General features: G+C 43.2%; 1 protein-coding gene across 4 annotated transcripts in view; it reads right to left on the bottom strand.

Moving 5' to 3' along the window:
* The window catches only part of OSBPL9 (oxysterol binding protein like 9), a 162,650-nt gene extending 148,150 nt beyond the window's left edge, over positions 1-14,500 (bottom strand). For 2 of the 4 annotated variants that reach the window (XM_058654925.1, XM_058654928.1), the window contains exon 1: positions 14,174-14,500. In XM_058654925.1, the coding sequence (XP_058510908.1) occupies positions 14,174-14,284 (111 nt within the window). In that variant the 5' untranslated portion in view covers positions 14,285-14,500. The remainder of the gene's footprint in view (positions 1-14,173) is intronic. The other 2 variants (XM_058654920.1, XM_058654915.1) reach the window with 2 other exon arrangements.
* Positions 14,501-20,637: the final 6,137 nt, after the last annotated feature.

Here is a 20,637-nt window from a genome sequence, read left to right as displayed (position 1 = left end):
ATGCGGGCCTGGCACTGTGGCCTAGCGGCTGAAGTCCTCGCCTTGAACGCGCCGGGATCCCATATGGGCGCAGGTTCTTGTCCCGGCAGCTCCACTTCCCATCCAGCTCCCTGCTTGTGGCCTGGGAAAGCAGCTGAGGACTGCCCAAAACCTTGGGACCCTGCACTCGCTTGGGAGACCTGGAAGAGCTTCCTGGTTCCTGGCTTTGGATCAGTGCAGCACCGGCCGTTGCGGCTCACTTGGGGAGTGAATCACCGGATGGAAGATCTTCCTCTCTGTCTCTCTTCCTCTCTGTATATCTGACTTTGTAATAAAAATAAATAAATCTTAAATTAAAAAAAAAAAAGAAAGAACAGGGTTATGCTCCCAAATCATGTTCCTTGTTCAAATTTGAAGTTTTGGATCCAAAAAATTTTTGCAAAGAAAGAAACTATTAAAAATGATTTCCGAATCAATTAAGAAACACACTTTAAGTACAGTCTGTAACAAGACATGGGTAAAACATGGCTATGAAGTTCAAATGCTACCTAAGAGACGATTCTCTCAGAAATTATCAGTACTTACGAGAAACCAGAATTATGAGAATAAGGAAATAGGTCACTGATTCAAGAGCTATGCCAAACTTTCAAGGGCTTGAGAAGTTCATGAGCTACAAAACAAGAGTTGGAAAACTTGACATTGTACATAGAAATTACTGTGAAGTTTCAATGGCTCCAGACTTCCGCCTGTCCCAGCCCCAGCTAACAGAGGCATTTGGGAGTGAGCTGCAGCATAGGAGAGCTGAAGGCCTACTCTGGATGGTTTGTTAGAGAACGTCTTCTGTGAGCAGTGATGTGTACGTGAAGATGTGTACGAGAAGTGATTAGTCATGCTGACTCAGGGTGCTGTAATCAGTCAAAAGAGGCAGAAATTATATTCAAAGGTCACGAAGCAGGAAGACATTTGAGGCACTCCAGCAACAGTGAAAAAGCACTAAGGTACAGAGTAGTGAGTAAAAGGAATATCACAGAAAGGTGACGAGGCAGAGCAGAAAAAGTCTTCGTCACAGTAAAGAGTGGATTTTTTTTTTAATATAAACTAACCTGTTTTGAAAAAGTTTAAGAGAGGGGAGAGACACCGAGAGAGCTTCCATCTGCTAGTTCACTCTCCAGATGCTGCAACAGCCAACACCAGGTCGGACGGATGCCAGGAGTCAGAAGTTTCTTCTGGGTCTCCTACATGGGTGCAGGGGCTCAAGTACTTACGCCATCTTCCACTGATTTCCTAAGAGAATTAGAGGTAGCTCAATCGGAAGTGGAGCAGCCTGGACTCAAACCAGTGTCCACTGCCAGCCATAAGAGTAGATCTTTTTCCTATAAGTCCCCACAGAACTTAAAGGAGAGAATTAACATGATCTTCTTATTTCTTTTTCTCTTTCTCAAACATGATGTAAAACACTGATAAAACTGATTCTAGAGATTATTGAAACAGATAACAGTAAAAAGATGAAAACATCACAATGAAAATAATGCTGAGGGCCCCGCACAATAGCCTAGCAGCTAAACTTCTCGCCTTGAACGTGCCAGAATCCCATATGAGCACGGGTTCTAATCCCAGAGACCCTGTTTCTCATCCAGCTCCCTGAGTGTAGCCTGAGAAAGCAGTCAAGGACAGTCCAAAGTCTTGGGACCCTGCACCCATATAAGAGACCTGGAAGAAGCTCCTGGCTCCTGGCTTCGGATTGGCTCAGCTCCAGCTGGGGAGTGAACCATTGGATGGAAGATCTGTCTCCCCTCTTCTCTGTATATCTGACTTTGCAATAAAAATAAATAAGTCTTTAAAAAAAAAAGTAATTCTGAAATAATTTTCAAAATAAAGTTGAGAGGCCGTTTCAGGAACAGGAGTAAGCAGGTTCAAGTTCTTGCCTAACTAGAAGAACTTTGGTCACTTTTCCCTTTGACTGCAGCACATGAGATGAGCAGAACAGTCAGGTAATTACATTGTGCCCAACAGTCTCAAAACACACAGGAAGTTATCAGATTCCTATTTTTGGGCCCGGCATGATAGCATAATGGTTAGAGTCCTCACCTTGAATGCATTGGGATCCCATATGGGCGCCAGTTCTAATCCCGGTGGCTCCGCTTCCCATCCAGCTCCCTGCTTGTGGCCTGAGAAAGCAGTCGAGGACGACCCAAAGCCTTGAGATACTGCACTGGCGTGGGAGACCTGGAAGAAGCTCCTGGCTTCTGGCTCCTGGCTTCGGATGAAGCCAATTGGGGAGTGAACCATCGGACGGAGGATCTTCCTCTCTGTCTCTCCTCCTCTATGCATATCTGCCTTTCCAATAAAAATAAATAAATTTTTTTAAATTATTTTTTTTGCATGGACCTTTTTACGAAATACATATACTATTTCTCTAATGTCTATCGGTCACTCAGCCTGTGTTCTTCAGAGAAAATTCCAGCTAAGGAACTTCAAACACTTTGTTTGTCCATATAAGCTTCTACTTCTTCCCTAAAACACCTATTCAATGTTATCTGAATCTAGGTTTCCCAGATCCCAATTCGTCAGACTCAAAACAGAGTTCATTCGCTTAAGTCTCTGAGCTTGAATTTATCAACAAGGATTATTAAATTTTAAAAAAACCAGATGAGACACCACAGTTGTCTAAATTTTACAGTGGAAAATTTTACAGTGGAAAATACAAACAATCTTGAAAAAACTGTGGGGCTTAATGAGATGTTACATTAGGTAATGTCAGAAAATGCCCACAACAGCGATTAACATATATTACAGATCTGTGGTAAACTGCATCTCCCAAATGGCCACAATAGCATTTCTGATTCCACATACTTTTCTAGAACACTGTCACTCCCTCATCAAGAAGCAGATTTTGTGTCTCCTCTTCTTGCCTGTGGGCAGGTTTATATAACTGCTGCAACTAGGAGTACTGCCCAAAGGAATAAAGTCATTGAAGAGAAGAAAGACTACAGTCATCACTCAGTTTTGTTTTCCATCATTTCAGTTACTGTGGTCGATTATGCTCTAAATATATTAAATGGAAAATTCCAGACATTTTAAAATTCATACGTTTTAAACTGATGAATAAGGAAATTAGTCTAGTGCCCATATCCAACATTGGAATGCCTTAATTAGATTACTGGTCATGGCTCCTGGCTCCAACTTCCAACAAATACAGATGCTGAAAGGCAGTGATGACAATTCAAATAATTTTACCACCCGTATGGGAGATGAGAATGGAGCCTGTTCCTGGTTCAAGCAGTTGTAGGCTGTTACAGGCATCTGGGAAGTAGACAGAGCTCGCTCTCAAGTAAGTAAATACATTTTTTTGCAAATTTTATTTATTTCATTCATGCAACTTTCAAGACATATTTATTTTTATTGGAAAGTCAGATATAGAGAGAAGGAGAGACAGAGAGGAAGAGCCTCCATCCACTAATTCACTCCCCAAGCAGCCGCAATGGCCAGAGCTGAGCCGATACAAAGCCAGGAGCCTCTTCTGGGTTTCCCACATTGGTGCAGGGTTCCCAGGTCTTTGGGCAGTCCTTGACTGCTTTCCCAGCCTACACTCATGGATGAGAAGCGGGGCCACTGGGATTAGAACAAGTGCCCATATGGGATCCTGTCACGTGCAAGGTGAAGACTTTAGCCACTAGGCTACTGCGCCAGGCCCAGTAAATACTTACATTTTAATTGCATGCATTCTAAGTAGTATAATAAAATTTTGCACTGCCTCATTTCATCCTAGCCAAGACAAGACTCATCCCTTTGACCAGCATATCCACATGTAGTATACCCATGCACCCACTAGTCACTTAATAGCCATCTCAGTTATCAGGTCAACTGTGAGAGTATTGCAGGGCTGCTGTTCAAGTAACCCTTACTTAGTTGCTTAACACTAAATCATAATACCTACATCATCATTTCATTTCCTCTCATCACATAATACTATTATATTATAACAACAAGGGTGAGCACAGAACAATAAGATATTCTGAAGAGGGATTACTTTCACAAATGTTATTATGTTGTTAAAATACTCTACTGTATTATCCATTATTATTTTTTACTATTCCTAATCTTAAAGTTTAGTTTACAACAGAAATGCATAAATCCATATAGGGTCAAGCTCTACTCAATTCCACGCAACACCAGCCAGTTCATATTAGGGACAGGACTGGGGGCTGGCTGGGCTGGGCTAGGCTGCAGCACCCACCAGCATGAGCTGGAACCAGAGGCAGGTAGTAACAAATGCTGGCAAGGATGTAGAGAAAGTGATAGTGGAAATGTAAACCAGTACAACCACTCTGGAAGACAGTATGGCTGTCCCTCAAAATGTTAAACTGGGGCAGGTACTTGCCACAGCAGTTAACTCATTGCTTAGGATGCCAGCATCCCATAGGGGACTGCCTAGTTGAACTCTGAGCTACTCTGCTTCCAATCTGGCCAACACATGAATAGGCAGCAGGTGCAGGTTCAAGATCTGGTTGCTGCACTGTTGATCTAGTTCCCTGTGAAATGTACCTGGGAAAGTAGCAGAGGATGGCCCAGGTTCTTGGGCTCCTGCACCCACACAGGAGACCTACAAGTAGCACTAGGCTCCTGGCTTTGGCCTGGACCAGCCCCAGATGATCAAGGCAGCTGGAGAGTGAACCACAGGATCTCCATCTGTCTACTTCCCTCTCTCTCTGCCTTTCAAATAAAAAGAAAAATAAGCAAAAAATAGACAAAATCTTTTTAAAATACGTATTTTTTTTTTTTAAGATAAACAGAGGTGGGGGCCCGGCGCGATGGCGTTATGGTTAAGGTCCTCGCCTTGAACGTGCTGGGATCCCATATAAGCACTAGTTCTAATCCCAGCAGCTCCACTTCCCATCTAGCTCCCTGCTTGTGGCCTGCGAAAGCAGTCGAGGACGGCCCAAATCCTTGGGACCTTGCACCCATGTGGGAGACCTGGAAGAAGCTCTAGGCTCCTGGCTTTGGATCGGCGCAGCACCAGCCTTTGCAGTCACTTGGGGAGTGAATCATCGGATTGAAGACCTTCCTCTCTGTCTCTCCTCCTCTCTGTATATCTGACTTTGTAATGAAATAAATAAATCCTTAAAAAAAAAAAAAGATAAGCAAAGTTAGCACATAACCTAGTAATTCTACTCCTAGATACCATAATACTACCAAAAGTTCATGGGAAATGGAATTCAAAGTTGTTCACGTGATATGAAAAGACCATATATGAGTGAAAATTAACAGGCAACTTGGAAATTTCTGAATGAACCATTAAAGCTAAGATGTTTATTATATTATTTAGTAATAACACCTTTTTTAAGAAAGGAGAGAGAGCCTTGGGCCCAATTCGATGGCCTAGTGGCTAAATCCTCGCCTTGCATCCACAGGGATCCCATATAGGCACCAGTTTGTGCCCCGACTTTTCCACTTTCCATCCAGCTCCCTGCTTGTGGTCTGGAGAAAGCAGTGGAGGATGGTCCAAAGCCTTGGGACCCTAACGCCCTCTGGGAGATCCAGAAAAGACTTCTGTCTCTTAGCTTCAGATCAGCTCAGCTCTGGACAATGTGGCCACTTGGGGAGTGACAGAAGATCTTTCTCTCTGTATCTCCTCTCTAGAAATCTGCCTTTCCAATAAAAAAAAAATAATAATAATAAATTTAAGTTACATTTAAAAAGAAGGATCCCTGCCCCAAAAGTTCTTCTTTATTTTATTTGGAAAGTAGAGTAACAAAACATAAGATCCTATACAGTTTTGTTGTTGTTGTTTCGCTTTTGAAGATTTATTTATTTACTTGAAAGACAGATTTAGAGAAAGGCAAAGAGAAGAGAGCGATCCTCCATTGGCCTGCTCACTTCCAAACAGCCGTGGCCAAGTCAGGCTGAACCCTGAAGCTTATTCCATGTCTCTCACATGTTGGCAAGCGCCCAAACACTTGAACCATCTTCCACTGCTTTCCCAGGTGCATTAGAAGGGAGCTGCATTGGAAGTGGAGCAGCCCGGACACAAATCAGCACCCATACGGGATGTCAATTTCGCAGGTGGCAGCTTTACCTACTACATGTCTACACTGACACTGAGATCCCACACAGTTTTAAATTCTGGATGATTAAACAAAAGCCACTGTTGATAATACAAACTCAATCAGGTTTTAAAGAAACCATGGAAACAAAATTTTGCTATCAATATAGTGTGTAACACTTACAAGGCTATGGGAACAAAAATTTCAGTTAGATTTCTGCATCTCACCGCTAAGCCTTCTTTGAAGGACCTTGGACATACCATCCTCTAAAGTGTTACACTGTAAACCTTGAAGGCGATAATGTTCAGCACACACACCATCAAGGACTTTACACGCTTGTTGTACAGATAAAGAAAGTCTTAGAGATAATGGTTAGTTATAACAAAGTGAAATGATTAAATACCCAAAAGAATTATATGAGCAAGACTCAGGAGTTTTGAAAAGGGAAAAAAAAAATCAAGACTGCCAACCATATTCAAGTAAAGCAAAAGATACAAATTGTTCATACTCTTCCTCCCACTGATACCACCTACCATCTTAGCAGAGCTTCTTTGTTTTCTTTTCAGAGCATTTTGAGTTAAAACATGTTTTCTTTTGTTCCTTTTACAATGTAAAGACTCCTCTATTAGAACTAAACTATAGATTTAGGATGGCTAATACAAAATTCTGAAATCTGAAATATTTCCAAATTGAAAACTTTTTATTGCCAATATGGCATGAGAAGAACAAAATTTCACACTTGACCTCATGTGTGGTCAAAATGCAGGTGCATTAAAAGTATTGAATGCAAGTAATTAAGACTAGATGTGTAAAGCATATGTGAACAGAAACAAACCTTATGGTTAGATTTGAGGTCTATCTCCAAACTACACACACACACACACACACACACACACACATACACACACACACGTAAATGTTGCAAAATCTGAAGGAAAAAACCTAAAATACTTCTAGTTCCAAACATATCAGATAACGGGTTCTTACACATATTAAAACATACCATACAATCTCGATGAAAATCACATTCAATATAATCAGGAACAGCTTATTTAAGAGAATATAAGTTCATATTTAAATATTTATGAGAATAGTACTGATATCTTTCTGGGAAAATCTGAACTATCTCTTTTACATATGCAGAAGACAAATACATACACTAAAGCTGTTTGAAAACCTAAAATCTAAAAATTAGGCAATAGTTTTTTTTTTAACTCTTTTTCTAGTTACTGCTAAGCACTGCCAAAAAAAAAATTATAAATGTGTTTTGCCTAGCAGTGGTTTTAAAATGCAAAGTCATTATGAGTCTCTTCCAGTCACTGTTAAACAGTAAAGAACAGATGGCATCACGAATGTCTCCCTTTACAAAGACTAACTTGAATGACCCAGGTAACTAATTCATTAGCTCTAACCTTTTCTTCAAAATGTTATTAAAAAAATTCAAATCGGGTCTGGCGGCGTGGCCTAGCAGCTAAAGTCCTCGCCTTGAAAGCCCTGGGATCCCATGTGGGCGCAGGTTCTAATCCTGGCAGCTCCACTTCCCATCCAGCCTCCCTGCTTGTGGCCTGGGAAAGCAGTCGAGGATGGCCCAAGGCTTTGGGACCCTGCACCTGCGTAGGAGACCTGGAAGAGGTTCCTGGTTCCCGGCTTCAGATCAGCGCAGCCCCAGCCCGTTGCGGCTCACTTGGGGAGTGAATCATCGGACGGAAGATCTTCCTCTCTATATCTCCTCCTCTGTATATATCTGACTTTGTAATAAAAATAAAAATAAATCTTTTTTAAAATAAAATAAATCTTAAAAAAAAAAAAAGAAAAAAAGAAAGGCACAGTTACAGAGAAAGAAGAAAAGAGAGACCACTCTTCCATCTGTTGGTCCACTCCTCATATGGCCCTAATGGACAAAACTGGGCAGATCTGAAGCCAGGAGCCAGGAGTCTCTTCAAGGTGACCCACAAGGGGGCAGGGGGTCAAGCACTTGTGCCATCCTCCACTGCTTTCCCAAGCCATCAGTAGGCAATGGATCAGAAGTGGAGCACCAGAACTGAACTGGAGTCCATATGGGATGCCCGTGCCACAGGTAGAGGCTTACTTAATGTGCTATGCTACACTGCCAGCCCCACTATCCTCATTTATAACATGAAACTTGCTTTACATTCCTGCATGTTTAAACATAGCAAAACATGATCCCTAACAAAATCCAGACTATAAAAAACTCTACAGAGCAAATGACCAGGTCTTTCAAACAGGTAAGAGATAGAATGAGAAACCCATAGATTAATGGGACTCAAGAATTTTATTTACAGATATTCTTTGGAATATTGACTTAAACCAAATGGTGAGAGATGTTTGACATAATCAAAGGAACTGAGTACCCTGGATACTCGGCATTATTAAATTAATACTGCTATATAACTGTAATAATGATATTTGGATACCATCCTTTAAACAGAGAGACCTTAGCTTGTATAATCATATGCATGAAATATTCACAAATGAACCATAGTAATATGGAATCTACTTTAAAATAATCCAACGAAAAGAAAACAGGCAATGAAAGTATTACTAAAACAGGATTGGCTATATAATGACAGTTCTACAAGCTAGATGACAGAAATTCATTTTTCTTCCCTCTTTCCTCTTACACACATCAGAAATCTTCTGTATTAAATTCTTTTCCTCTGATAAAGCACACTAACAATCCTGAAACTGCTCACCCCCGCCTTGGAGATAAGGTTCAAATTCCTCCTTATCAAGGTTTGCCAAAAAGCCTTTCATTCTCTGGCCTCTGCTCAGTTCTCCAGCTCATCTTTCATTACCACCACTTTCACAATCCAAGTTACACGGCTGACAAGCTAAAAACAAAACAAAAAATACCAGAAAGTTCTTTTTCCTTTTATCTCAAGCAGTTGCCCCTTCACTCCCATGGTTACTTCATACCCATTCAGGTAACAGCAAACCTGCTTCTTCTATTACACCTTTCCTAACTCCCCAAGTAAAACCACCTATGAACCTCTCCCCTCCCAATACCATATGCTGTCCTCATCACAGCCCCTAAATGATATATCCCCCAGCTGACAGCATGCCTGGAATCCTCTTACTTGCCACTTTAACCCCAATTCCTAGCAAAGAGCCAGGCATGCAGTATATACTCAATAAACACTGGATAGACACTTCAGATGAGGTTTCTTTGGGGATCCCCCTGTCCCACAACTGAACAGTTGGAACTCCAATCACAGGGGGAACCAAAGAAACTGTAGTCTGACCATGGAGTGCGTGTATCAAAACTGGCCCTCTTCAGTTGCTAAGACAGGACAGTGGATGGCATACGCAGATGCACATGGGGAACATGGCAATCCATAGAGTCCTCCAGAGGACATCTACTACCACAGCATAGGATGGTGGGCAAAACAAACTGGTCAACTACCCCAGCCAAGCGTTGACAGCAAGTATCTAAGCAAATGGAGACTTCGAAATAGATTGTGTCAACCAATGGACCTTAAAAAGATTTTCTCATCCTTGGAGCAATGAAATCAACAGTATTTCAGAACTATCGACACCACCTAAGCAGAATCCTCGGAGCATGTTTCACACCTGGGACCTTGGAATGACATCAGGTGGCTGTTTCCCAACACCGGGTGCTGATATGGTTAGAATAGAGGGTGCAGCTTCTTCCCTTCCCCGGCCCTTTCTCCCAGACCAGATACAGGAAGAATATAAAGAAAATTGGAAACAAGGGTGTCACCCAATGCCGGGCGTGAGGAGCATTGCTTCCATTGCAGGCAAGACCGCGAAGGAACTCCCAGCCGAGCAAGGCTTCGGAGGGATGTTGCTTTGATCATCTGAATGCAGCCCGCTTTCCATTGCCGGACACCCGACTTCCCCAATGAGTTTTCTGGGACATATGGTATCTGTGCAGAGCTTGGGAGTTGATGTTACTGATATTCGCTTTTAGCATAAAGGTTTTTACCTACTGCTGCTACAGCTGCCCCCATTCACCATATGCTAATCAAGGGTGCTAACCCTCCAGGTGCTGGGGGAATCTATTCTTTTCTCTCTCTCTTTGATCTTTTGGGTCCTGCCTCGGGACACATTCCTCCCTTAGCTGATTCAAGAGGTATGTGTTACTGGTTGAGCTTGCCTTAGGTGAGACAAACGGCAGAATTATCTTTAGCAACACCCATTTGATCATGACGTAAAAAGTCTGAGCCAGAGTTTGACTGACTGTATAAATAAAGCGGATGGCTTTATTGCATAGTCCACCATCATCATGGAATCCTAGTGGTCCGTCTCTTTCTTCCTCTTTGCGCCGACTCCACGCACACTTCACGAGTTCTGAACCCCGGGCCGGAGCTGGACTCCGGCAACCCAATATTCCCTAATCCTTGATCCTTCCCATCCTAATCAGTGATCCACATGGCCATGCATCCTTCTTAAATATGTAAACATCATTAAAAATAAATCTTAAAAAATAATTTTTTTAAAAGTTGTTTTTAAAAAAAAAACACACAAAACACTGGATAGAGGCCGGCATTGTGGTGTAGCAGGAAAGCCACCGCCTGCTACACTGGCATCCCATTTAGGCACCAGTTCCTGTCCTGAGTACTCTTCTCCCAATCCAACACCCTGATAATGGCCTGGGAAAATAACAAGCTGCCCCAAGTGTTTAAGTCCTGCATCCACATGGTAGACCAAGAAGAAGCTCCTGCCTCATGGGGCTTCCACCTGACTCAATGCTGGTATTGTGCCATCTGGGGAATGAATCAGCACTTGGTAGGCTCCTTCCCTCTCTCTCTCCTCTCTCTCTGTCACTGACTTTCAAATAAATAAAAAAAAATTTAAAAGGCACTGGATAAATTCAAAAAGGACACAAACCCCACTTACGTGCTACTTCCCAACTACTTCTGTACCTAGAGCCCTCACTCTTCCATCCCTTCTCATCTTCCTTTGTGATTATGTTTCACATGCACCGTTGGGGGTTGATATGACTTTTTTCAAATTTATAGCCTTAGCCCTCTCTGTGTATCTAATTTTTTAAAATTCCACTAAAACATTACGTGCTGTAACCCAAGAGATCTTTATCCCCAGGCCTGATTTATGGGTCCAACTACCTTCTGGGTTTAACCTCCTATTATCTTCCACATACACCTTTACAACAGAGCTGCTTGGAAATACTCAATATCCTCTTAATGTACTTTACAGTCTCAATTTACGCATATTCATACTCCCTGAAATGCCCTTTTCCTTTTACCCTGAAAGCCTCAGCTCAAATACCTCTCTGGCCTTTTACAGGCAGTGTTCCCACAGCACTCTATTATTTCTATTGCAGGATTTGTCATATTTTTTAAAATTAAGCTTCAGTGTCTTCTCTGCCACATCACAAGTTTCTACACGGAGAAATTTGCTCTTTGTCAGGGTTACGCTCCCAGGATATATAATATAATGCCTATTACAAAGCTGGCCTTAATAAATGCTTGCTAAATGAATTACAGTGTATTACATTTCTAATAATTGAGTTTGAGCTAAAAAGACTGCCTAAATCTACTTTCCTCAAAGTGGTAATCAGTAACTCTTTCAAAACTCAAGAGTCACAGATTGTAAAAACAATAGGAGAATATGAAATGCAACAATTAGCGTAACAACCACTCTATTCCCAGTGGTTAAGTCTGGTGAGGCTCCAGGGGTGAGGGAAAGCTAGGGTTGACTGTATTCCGTTCACAGTAATTGCAGCAAGCCTAATCCAATTTTGCGATTAACTCAGTATCAGTTCTCAATACAGGCCAACTTGACAGCAGGACCAGTCTGGGTGTTCATCTTAGCCTCAAACAGACCTTCAATCACAGAGCCAGACTAGTGCCCACAACTTTAGAAACAATGAATAAAATGACTTGCTCTTCACTGCCCTGCTTAACAGACTGTACAGCTAATTCTTCAGTTAGGCAGCTCCAAGCTATCAGCTACAGACAAATCACCGGTGTCTGTCCTCAAATCCTACCACAATGAAGCAGAGTGCCCAAGTAGACATAGCTCTTCATCAACATTCAATGTATCTCCTATATTCCCTTGAAATGAATGACTATCATCCCCCATCGCCTCATAGTTGCCAAACTTTAATAATTTGGTTTGGGTATCATCTTATTTTCACAAAACAGCACACGATTTCCTGCATGAAAACAGCTTAACACAGAAGTACTAGAGGGAAAAAAAAAAACTTCTAAGCTGTCATTAGTGGGAAATATGATACCTCTGAACCATTATGTTGTAGATCAAAAGGTAATTTAAATGTGAAGGAAAAATAAAAAGTATATGAAAAGCCTTATGCAGCCAGTGAGATGAGAAGACACTCATCCAAGTATTCAAAAACTAAAAAGGAAAGGAGGTAGAAAAAGAACACATTAAAGGAAGAACAACAGGAGAAATGAAACTTCTATCTGGACTAGGAGCTGCCAACAACCCCAGATTAGGGCCACTATGGCCCTTGACTGAGACCATAAAAACTTTGGATTTATAGAGTAACTTAATTCCACAGTGCCACTCGCTGAAATCATCCTACCTTGAACAGGTTCCATGAGATTTTTCTGATTATCACATCTTCTGAAACCCATTATTACCCTACACTTATCTGAGTCATGGGATTTCATAAGTCAAGGCTTTTCAGGATATAATATTCAGCTGCCTCTCTTTCGTGCCTTCCAAAAGATAATCTTGAGCAATATGTGTAAGACTCATTCATGTTTAGCCTTTTTCCCCTTAAAAATTATGTTGAGAAAGGAAGTGGATGGTTGAAGGATGGCGGAAGAAATAACTTCTACTTTTGCAAGCGAGCCTTTAGTAATTCACAGCTTGCACTTTTCTCTCCTCCATCGTGGAAGAAGTAAAGTTCAGTGGGAAGAAGGCTGAGAAGTCGGCACCCTGATTTCACCACTTAACTGCTGCTATGTGATCTTGAGCACATTGTGAAATCGGGATCTTAAAAAGGGGATAATGAAGACCCACCTCACGGAATTACTCAGTAAGATGAAGTAAGAGACCCCCTAGACCGGACTGGAAGCTCCAGGGAAGAGAACGGTTCCTGACTTCCTCACCGTGGATTCCTGCCGGCAGGCCCCCCCCCCCCCCCCACACACACACACAAGCAGGAGCTCCGTATTGTGTAAATAAGGGAAGAAAGACATTAACATTAGCTCTTCTTCCATATTCTTATTTTTCTTCGCCTTCAAAGAACCCCTGAAGCTTCCAAGACATTCTATCTTGTCCTTTGAAGTAGCTGCCTCCCTCTCCGTGGTTATTATTAACTACACAGCATTCCAAGAAAGTACCTTCGGAAGTAATTTCTCTCTAGTTCCACCCACCTTCCATTTCTATTGCAAATGGGGGCGGAGGCGATCATCAGACCAGATTCGCAGGCGTTCGTTCATCGGCTTGGCCACAGCCACTGACACGTGCTAGCGTCAGCGAGTCCCTGAACCCAGTCCTCCCCCAGAATGTAACTTTCAAGGGACACCGCACTCTCCCTCTTCTTTCCCTGGGTTAACAAAAGACTGGCGCGTAGGACAGCCTCCGCTCTCAAAAGTTGAGCGGTCGCTGACGCTCGCGTCCCGCTGCACGGAGGGGTGCGTCCCCTGAAGGAGACACTCAGCCCCGACTGACAAGAAGATTTCAGATCCCTCGGTGTGGGTCCGAGGGTGACCTTTAGACCTGGTCAGTCTCGTCTGGCCACTGTTCAGAGAAAGCGGTGCAGGGGAGCTAAGGGGTGGGGCCCGGCTCACAGAGCCTGAGGGGGCACAGTGTAAAGTCCACGACAGCAGAACAACACAGCACACAAGGCACGACCGGAACCTCCCCACCAGGACCCACGACCACCCTTTTCTGTTCACGGCTGGGCGGGACCCCACCACAGCCCGACACCCGACCCTCACAAAAAACTCGGCTCGCCCCCACCCCGTAGATCAGACTGACTGGCTGTGCCCGCATCTCCTTCACCCCCATTGGTTGTCCGGGACGCAAAGCCCTCCCTCACGAGGGAACCCTCCCGTACGGCGGCACCCCCAGCCTAGCAACCTCTCAGCCCCGCCACCCCAGACCCCGGCCCCCGCTTCCACACCCGGAGCGCGGCGCTGGGGTGCTCGGAGCTTTCCCCCCCGAGGGCTCACCGTGTAGTAGGAAAGCAGCCCTGCGTTGTAGTCCAGCACGAACCAACGGTACTGCCAGCCCTTCATCACGTTAGTCCATTTGCTCAGCGGCCCTTCCACGATGGACGCCATCTTGGGAGCCGCTAATGACAACAAACGGCCTGACGTCACTCGCCTATATGGCCTTCGGCATGCGGGGGGCGGGGCCTGCAGGGCGGGGGCGGGGACGAAGGCGGCCTCGCGCTGTGGATTCGCCGAGCCACGCCCCCTACAAGTGCTTTGGAACGCGCCGTGTCGGAGTGCCTATTGTGTGTAGGACGAGTAACATGCCGGGGATGTGAAAAGGCAGGCACAAGGATAATTTTATTAGGCGTGCTGATACCTTACGCGTCCAGAAGATTTCACACGTGATACTCATTTACGCGAATACAGCATTAAACAAGTATTTGCTGTGCGCTAGGCAGTCTTCCGGGCGTTAGGAAATAGCACAACCTTCATGATGGTTGAGGGAGACGGGAACAGGCAAAGGTATAGTAAGTTCCATGAGAAAAAAAAATGGTAAATGCCATGAAGAAAAAAACAAGGCTAGAGAGAGCTAAGACTGCTCGTTTACATTCCCAAATTGAGAACACTTGAATGAGAAAGTTGACTTTGAACCAAAGAGTGAGAAGGAGGAAAGCCCCCCCCCCCCCCCAAGGAATGACAGACGCCAGGAGTGAGTGAGTCTGCTGTATTGAAGGAACAGCAAGGAGGTCAGTATGATAGGAATAGCGGATCAGGGAAAAAGTAGCTGACCAAGTCACTTACCACTTGCAAGGGCAGTGTAAGTCTTTAACAGCCACCTACAATATCCAGGCATTCACAGTTCAAGGCCGGGGAATACAACAGTGAATGTGTCTTGTAATCTAAGAGCCTACATTCCATCACAAAAACAGCTCTGGGATCCTGATAACAGACGCTTTCCAGCAGAGTGGCTAAGATGACCTAACAGAATAGAAAGCCAGTGGACGGGTTCATCAGGTTGGATGGTCAGTGCAGGCTTCTTAGAAAGGGGCATGTAGAGCTGGAAACTGAGTCGGTGCTTGACTGGAGGAATTAGCTGAAAGTGAAGTGAGATCAACAAGGGTTTTTGTTTTGTTTTTTTCAGACTGAAGGTACTAAGAAATATCATTTTACTGATTTTCAGGAGAGGGAGAAACATGACATCTGGCAGAAGGGAGACAGGGAGGTGGAGGCAAAATGAAGCAGTTTTTATCTGGAGGTTCGAAGTTTAGGAATTAAGCATATGAACTCTGTGGCCACGCCGCAGTCACAGGCCACTTAGCAAGCATGTTGGTTAGGAACAGACCATGTATGTTATAGTGGTCACCTCAGAATACAATGGAGCTCAAAAAAATTGCTATTGCCTAGTGACCTGGTAGCCATTTGTACTCTTACTGTATTTCATAATTCAGATGTTTAAGGACAGTGCTGCTGTAAACACACATAGTCATATGGAAGCCTGCCAGTCCCAATTAAAGCATAGCATACACAATTAGGTACAATACTCAATACTTGATTGTGATAAAAAAATGTGTTATTGGTGTATGTATTTACTATTTTGTTTATTATTATTATTTTACAGTATGTTGATTCTTATTTTTAAAAAAGAAGGGGAAGGAGAGTTTGAGGCCGGTGCTGTGGTTCAACAGGCACCTCCACCTGCACCACTGGTGTCCCATATGGGTGCTGGGTCTATCCCCGACTATTCCACTTCCCATCCAGCTCCCTGCCTGTGGCCTAGGAAAGCAGCAGAGGTAGGTCCAATTCCTTGGGCCCCTGCACCTATGTAAGAGACCTGGAAGAAGCTCCAGGCTCCTGGCTTCGGATAAGCTCAGCTCGGTCATTGAGGTCATTTGGGAAATGAACCAGCAGATGAAAGATCTCTCTGTCCTTCTCTCTGAGGTAACCATGAAACAACCTCAGGCAAGTCCTCCAGGAGGTATTTCAGAAAACAGGAGATGACTGTGCCACTGCTCTTTGAAGACCTTCCAATGAAATGAGATGTGGAGGCAGAAGACAGTGACACTAACGATCCTGACCCTGTGTAGTCCTAGGCCAACGTGTATGTTTGTGTTTTAGTTGTTAATGACAAAAATTTGAAAAGTAAAAATTTAAAATGGGCTATAGATCCTCTTCAGTTGTGTAGCACCTAGACCCTCTAGATTAATGCAAGTCTACTTGATGAAACTGCCTAACAATGCATTTCTCAAAACATGGCCTGGTTGTCACTATACTTCAGTTTGAAACCCAGATCCATTACTTAGTAGCTATGTGGCATTAGGCAAGTTTTCTAATTTCTCTATGCCTTAGCTTCCCCTCTGATTCACTATTTAAGATGTGACTCACAACTCTAACTGCCTGCAGAGGATTGCTTTGAGGATTAAATGAGCTTTAAGGAGCTTACAACAGTGCCTGATGGACAGTAATACCTGGATAACCAGGACACAGGTATGCACAACTGAGCATAATACAAAACTGCTCTCTTACGTTTTGGATATTTTATTTCTGATTAATTTCACCATTTGTTATCTTTTCTGTGCTAGAAATTCTGCCAGAAATATCATATGCCTTATCACATTTAATCATCACAATAACTGAGTGTATCAGATGCCACATTTTATAAATAGGGAATCTGGGCAGGAGATGGGGAGCTTGCTGTTATGGCACAGCAAGTTAAGCAGCTAATTGCATTGCAGGCATCCCATATTGGAGTTCTGATTCTAGTCCTATTGCTCCACTTCCTACCCAGTTCCATGCTAATGCACCTGGGAAAGCAGCAGAAGATGCTTGGGTCCTGGCATCCTTGTGGGAAAGCTGGATGGAGTTACAGGCTCCTGGTTTTTGCCTGGCCCAGCTCAAGCCACTGTGGCCATTTGGGGGCATGAAGCAGAAAACACAACCAATTTTCTCTCTCTCCCACCCTGTCTCTCTCTCTCTCTGAAATTCTGCCTTTCAAATAAATAAATCTTTTAAAAAGAGAAAAATTTTAAGAAGAGAGCAGGAACACAGTCTTAGGACCTTGCCCAGTGCAGGGCCCACAAAAGTACTTAATCATTGTTAGATTCTGATGTATGTTTTCTATTGAAACTGATCTACTAAATTTCAAGGACATCCACCATGAGGGGAGGGTTTAGGGAGGGGTGGGGAGAATCCCAGTACCTATGAAACTGTGTCACGTAATACAATGTAATTAATGAATAAATGGTATTACCCACTTTCAAAAAAAAATTTTTTTTTCAAGGACAATGCTGAACAGCATTTCTGACATTTACTTGTTTAATCTCCCCAGTAATCCTTGGAGATTTGGATTGTTGGAACTGCCTCCTGTTGGGCCATAGGGGCATTGATTCATGTCCCAGATGTCCCACTTCCAACCCAGCCCCCTGTTAATAGCCTTGGAGAAGCAGAAGAAGATGGCCCAAGTGTCTAGGCCCCTGCCGCTCATGTGAGAGACCTAGATGAAGTAACTGTCTTCAGCCTGTCCAGTGCTAGCTGGTGGAGACGTCTGAGGAAGCAGGTCTCATGCTTTCTGTATTTCTGCCCCTCTGACTTTAAAAAATAAATATGTATTATTATAGAGAAGAACACTAGAACTTGCCAAAAGTTACATAACTAGTAAATGGAAAACTAGAATTAGAATCTGGGTCTTTTTACCCTGGATTCATTTCGTCCTAGCTATAAGTACTTGTGTATAAATAAATGTCTTGTATATGACCCAGGTACAAACGACGTTAACTCCTAAACATCATAGGACAGAAACTGGAACTAATTTATCCTGCCAATTGGAAGAAAAATAAATTGGAAGACATAATTTTGAAAAGATTTTCTTGAAGCAAAACTGAAACTAAGATAAATAGGGATCTTATCGACAATGGGAAGACAAAGAGACTTTTTAAAAAGACGAGTAAGAAATAAGGAGGAGTCCCGGCTTGGACAGTGACATCAGGGATGGAGAACAGAAAGATACTCTTACTGTGTCTTTACTAAGAAAGGGTTTGGAGATAAGATTTTAAAACAATGGACGGAACAGGGAGGGGTAGAGGAGGATCAGAGACAACACCAAAGTTTGAAACTTGTGTAGGACTAATCATGTAAATAGCCACGCTTGGGTTTTATTGAAAAGCAAACAACAAAATGGATTGTGTTTTTTCAAAATAACAGTTCCTTCCTTTACACAGCTGTTCAGAAATGTGATTTTTTTTTTTTTTTTTTTTGGTTTTAGTCTCTAGCATAAATAATTTTTAACTTTTTCACAGCCTGGAGTGTAGGTGCAAATTACTCCATACTGCCTTCTGTTGTTGGTGGTAGACTGCTTTTTTTTCCTAAACTTTCCACCAACTGCTTTTTGTTTTGGCCATTATTGTTGTCATATTTGGTTGGCATGTGTTATCCGTTAAATAAAACAGCATTTCCAGAACACTGCCTTCTTAAGGGAAAACAGAAACTTACATGAAGCAGTCCTTTGCTGGGTGTAGGAAAAAAAAAAAGAGATCATGCTCAAATTTAGGAAAAGTAAAATGAGACATGGCTTATTCTGTCCATAAACAACAAGTCCTGGATATCTCCCATCCTTCCTCTAGTTGGAGAGTAAAAAGCATCAAGTTTAAGAAAACTTGGCTATGATTTGGAACCTAAAAGTATTTAGGGAAGGGAGAAAAAATATTTTAGGACACCTAGGTTCTATGAATGTTCTAGTTAGAGGAAAGAGAAATGAACTGATCTTTTATCCTTTCCTTCTTTTTTTTTAAGATTTATTTTTTGTTTTATTTATTTGCAAAGTCAGATATACAAAGAGGAGGAAAAACAGAGGAAGATCTTGCATGCAAGTGAACACAATGGCCATAGCTGAGCTGATCCGAAGCCAGGTACCAGGAGTCTCTGCCAGGCCTCCCACACAGGTGCAGGGTCCTAAAGCTTTGGGCTGTCCTCCAATGCTTTCCCAGACCACAAGCAGGAAGCTGGATGGGAAGTGGGCTGCCAGGAATAGAATCAGTGGCCATATGGGATTCCAGCGTGATCAAGGCAGCGACTTTAGCCACTAGACTACTGCGCCGGGCCCTTTCTTTCTAATGTTCTTCTGCAGATCCCAATCCCAGATACCCTAAGTTTCCAGTGTTTTATCAATACCCTTTTCCTTTAGGTGGAACTGACTATTCATCACTTTGTGTCTTGGAAAACTTTAACAGAGCCCAAGACATCTTTTTTCATTTTGTTTATTTGAAAGCGAGAAACAGACAGATACATTCACAAAGAGAGAGAGAGAGCAATATGTAGAGAGAAACCATTTGCTTGCTTCACTCCTAAATGTCTACACTAACTGAATCAAGAAAGCCAGAACTCCAGAGATCAATCCGGTCTCTCACATGGAGTTGAAGGGATTGAAGTTCTAAGCCATTACCATGGCCTTCCATATACTAATATGAAACACCTGATTGCATTGTTTGGCTTTGTTGTTTGTTTTTTGGTATCTAAATCATCAACCTAAGGGTTTGGCCATTTGTGCAGCCTCAAATTTAGCACACAGCCTCCTTGTTAGACACCGTGAGGCAGTGGCAGTGGTGCCAACCTGCCTAGCACTTACAGGCAATCTTAAGAAAAGGGGAGGCATAGAAACATAGCTTTAAACTTACATTTTATCTATTTATTTGAGTTGGCTTGGAGGAGCGAGTAGATTAGAGGAATACATCTTCTATACCACTCATCTCAGTATATGAAAGTCAAGTGGGCCCAGCGCAGTGACTTAGTGGGTGAAGTCCTTGCCTTGAACACACCAGGATCCCATATGGGTGCCGGTTCCAGTCCCGGCTGCTCCACTTCCCATCCAGCTCCCAGCTTGTGGCCTGGGAAAGCAGCCGTGGATGGCCCAAAGCCTTGGGATCTTTCACCGACATGGGAGACCTGGAGGAGGTTCCTGGCTCCTGGCTTCAAATTGGCACGGCACTGGCCGTTGCGTTCACTTGGAGAGTGAATCATTGGATGGAAGATCTTCCTCTCTGTCTCTCCTCCTCTCTGTATATCTGATCTAGCAATAAAAAATAAGTAACTTTGTAAAATAAATAAATAAATAAATAAAAGAAAGAAAGTCAAGGAAAAAGTAGTTTCTTTAGGTAATTGAGTTCCTCGCTCCTAAACCTCCAGTATAAGAATGCTGTTTATGACGGCCCGGCAGCGTGGCCTAGTGGCTAAAGTCCTCGCCGTGAAAGCCCCGGGATCCCATATGGGCGCCGGTTCTAATCCCGGCAGCTCCACTTCCCATCCAGCTCCCTGCTTGTGGCCTGGGAAAGCAGTCGAGGATGACCCAAAGCCTTGGGACCCTGCACCCACATGGGAGACCCGGAAGAGCTTCCTGGTTCCCAGCATCGGAACGGGTCAGTACCAGCCCGTTGCGGCTCACTTGGGGAGTGAATCATTGGACGGAAGATCTTCCTCTCTGTCTCTGTCTC

This window comes from Ochotona princeps, chromosome 2 (genome assembly GCF_030435755.1).
Source record: "Ochotona princeps isolate mOchPri1 chromosome 2, mOchPri1.hap1, whole genome shotgun sequence".
In the NCBI taxonomy this organism is placed as follows: Eukaryota; Metazoa; Chordata; class Mammalia; order Lagomorpha; family Ochotonidae; genus Ochotona; species Ochotona princeps.
Note: the sequence above shows the minus strand (reverse complement) of the source record. Positions and strands in the feature narration are given on the sequence as shown.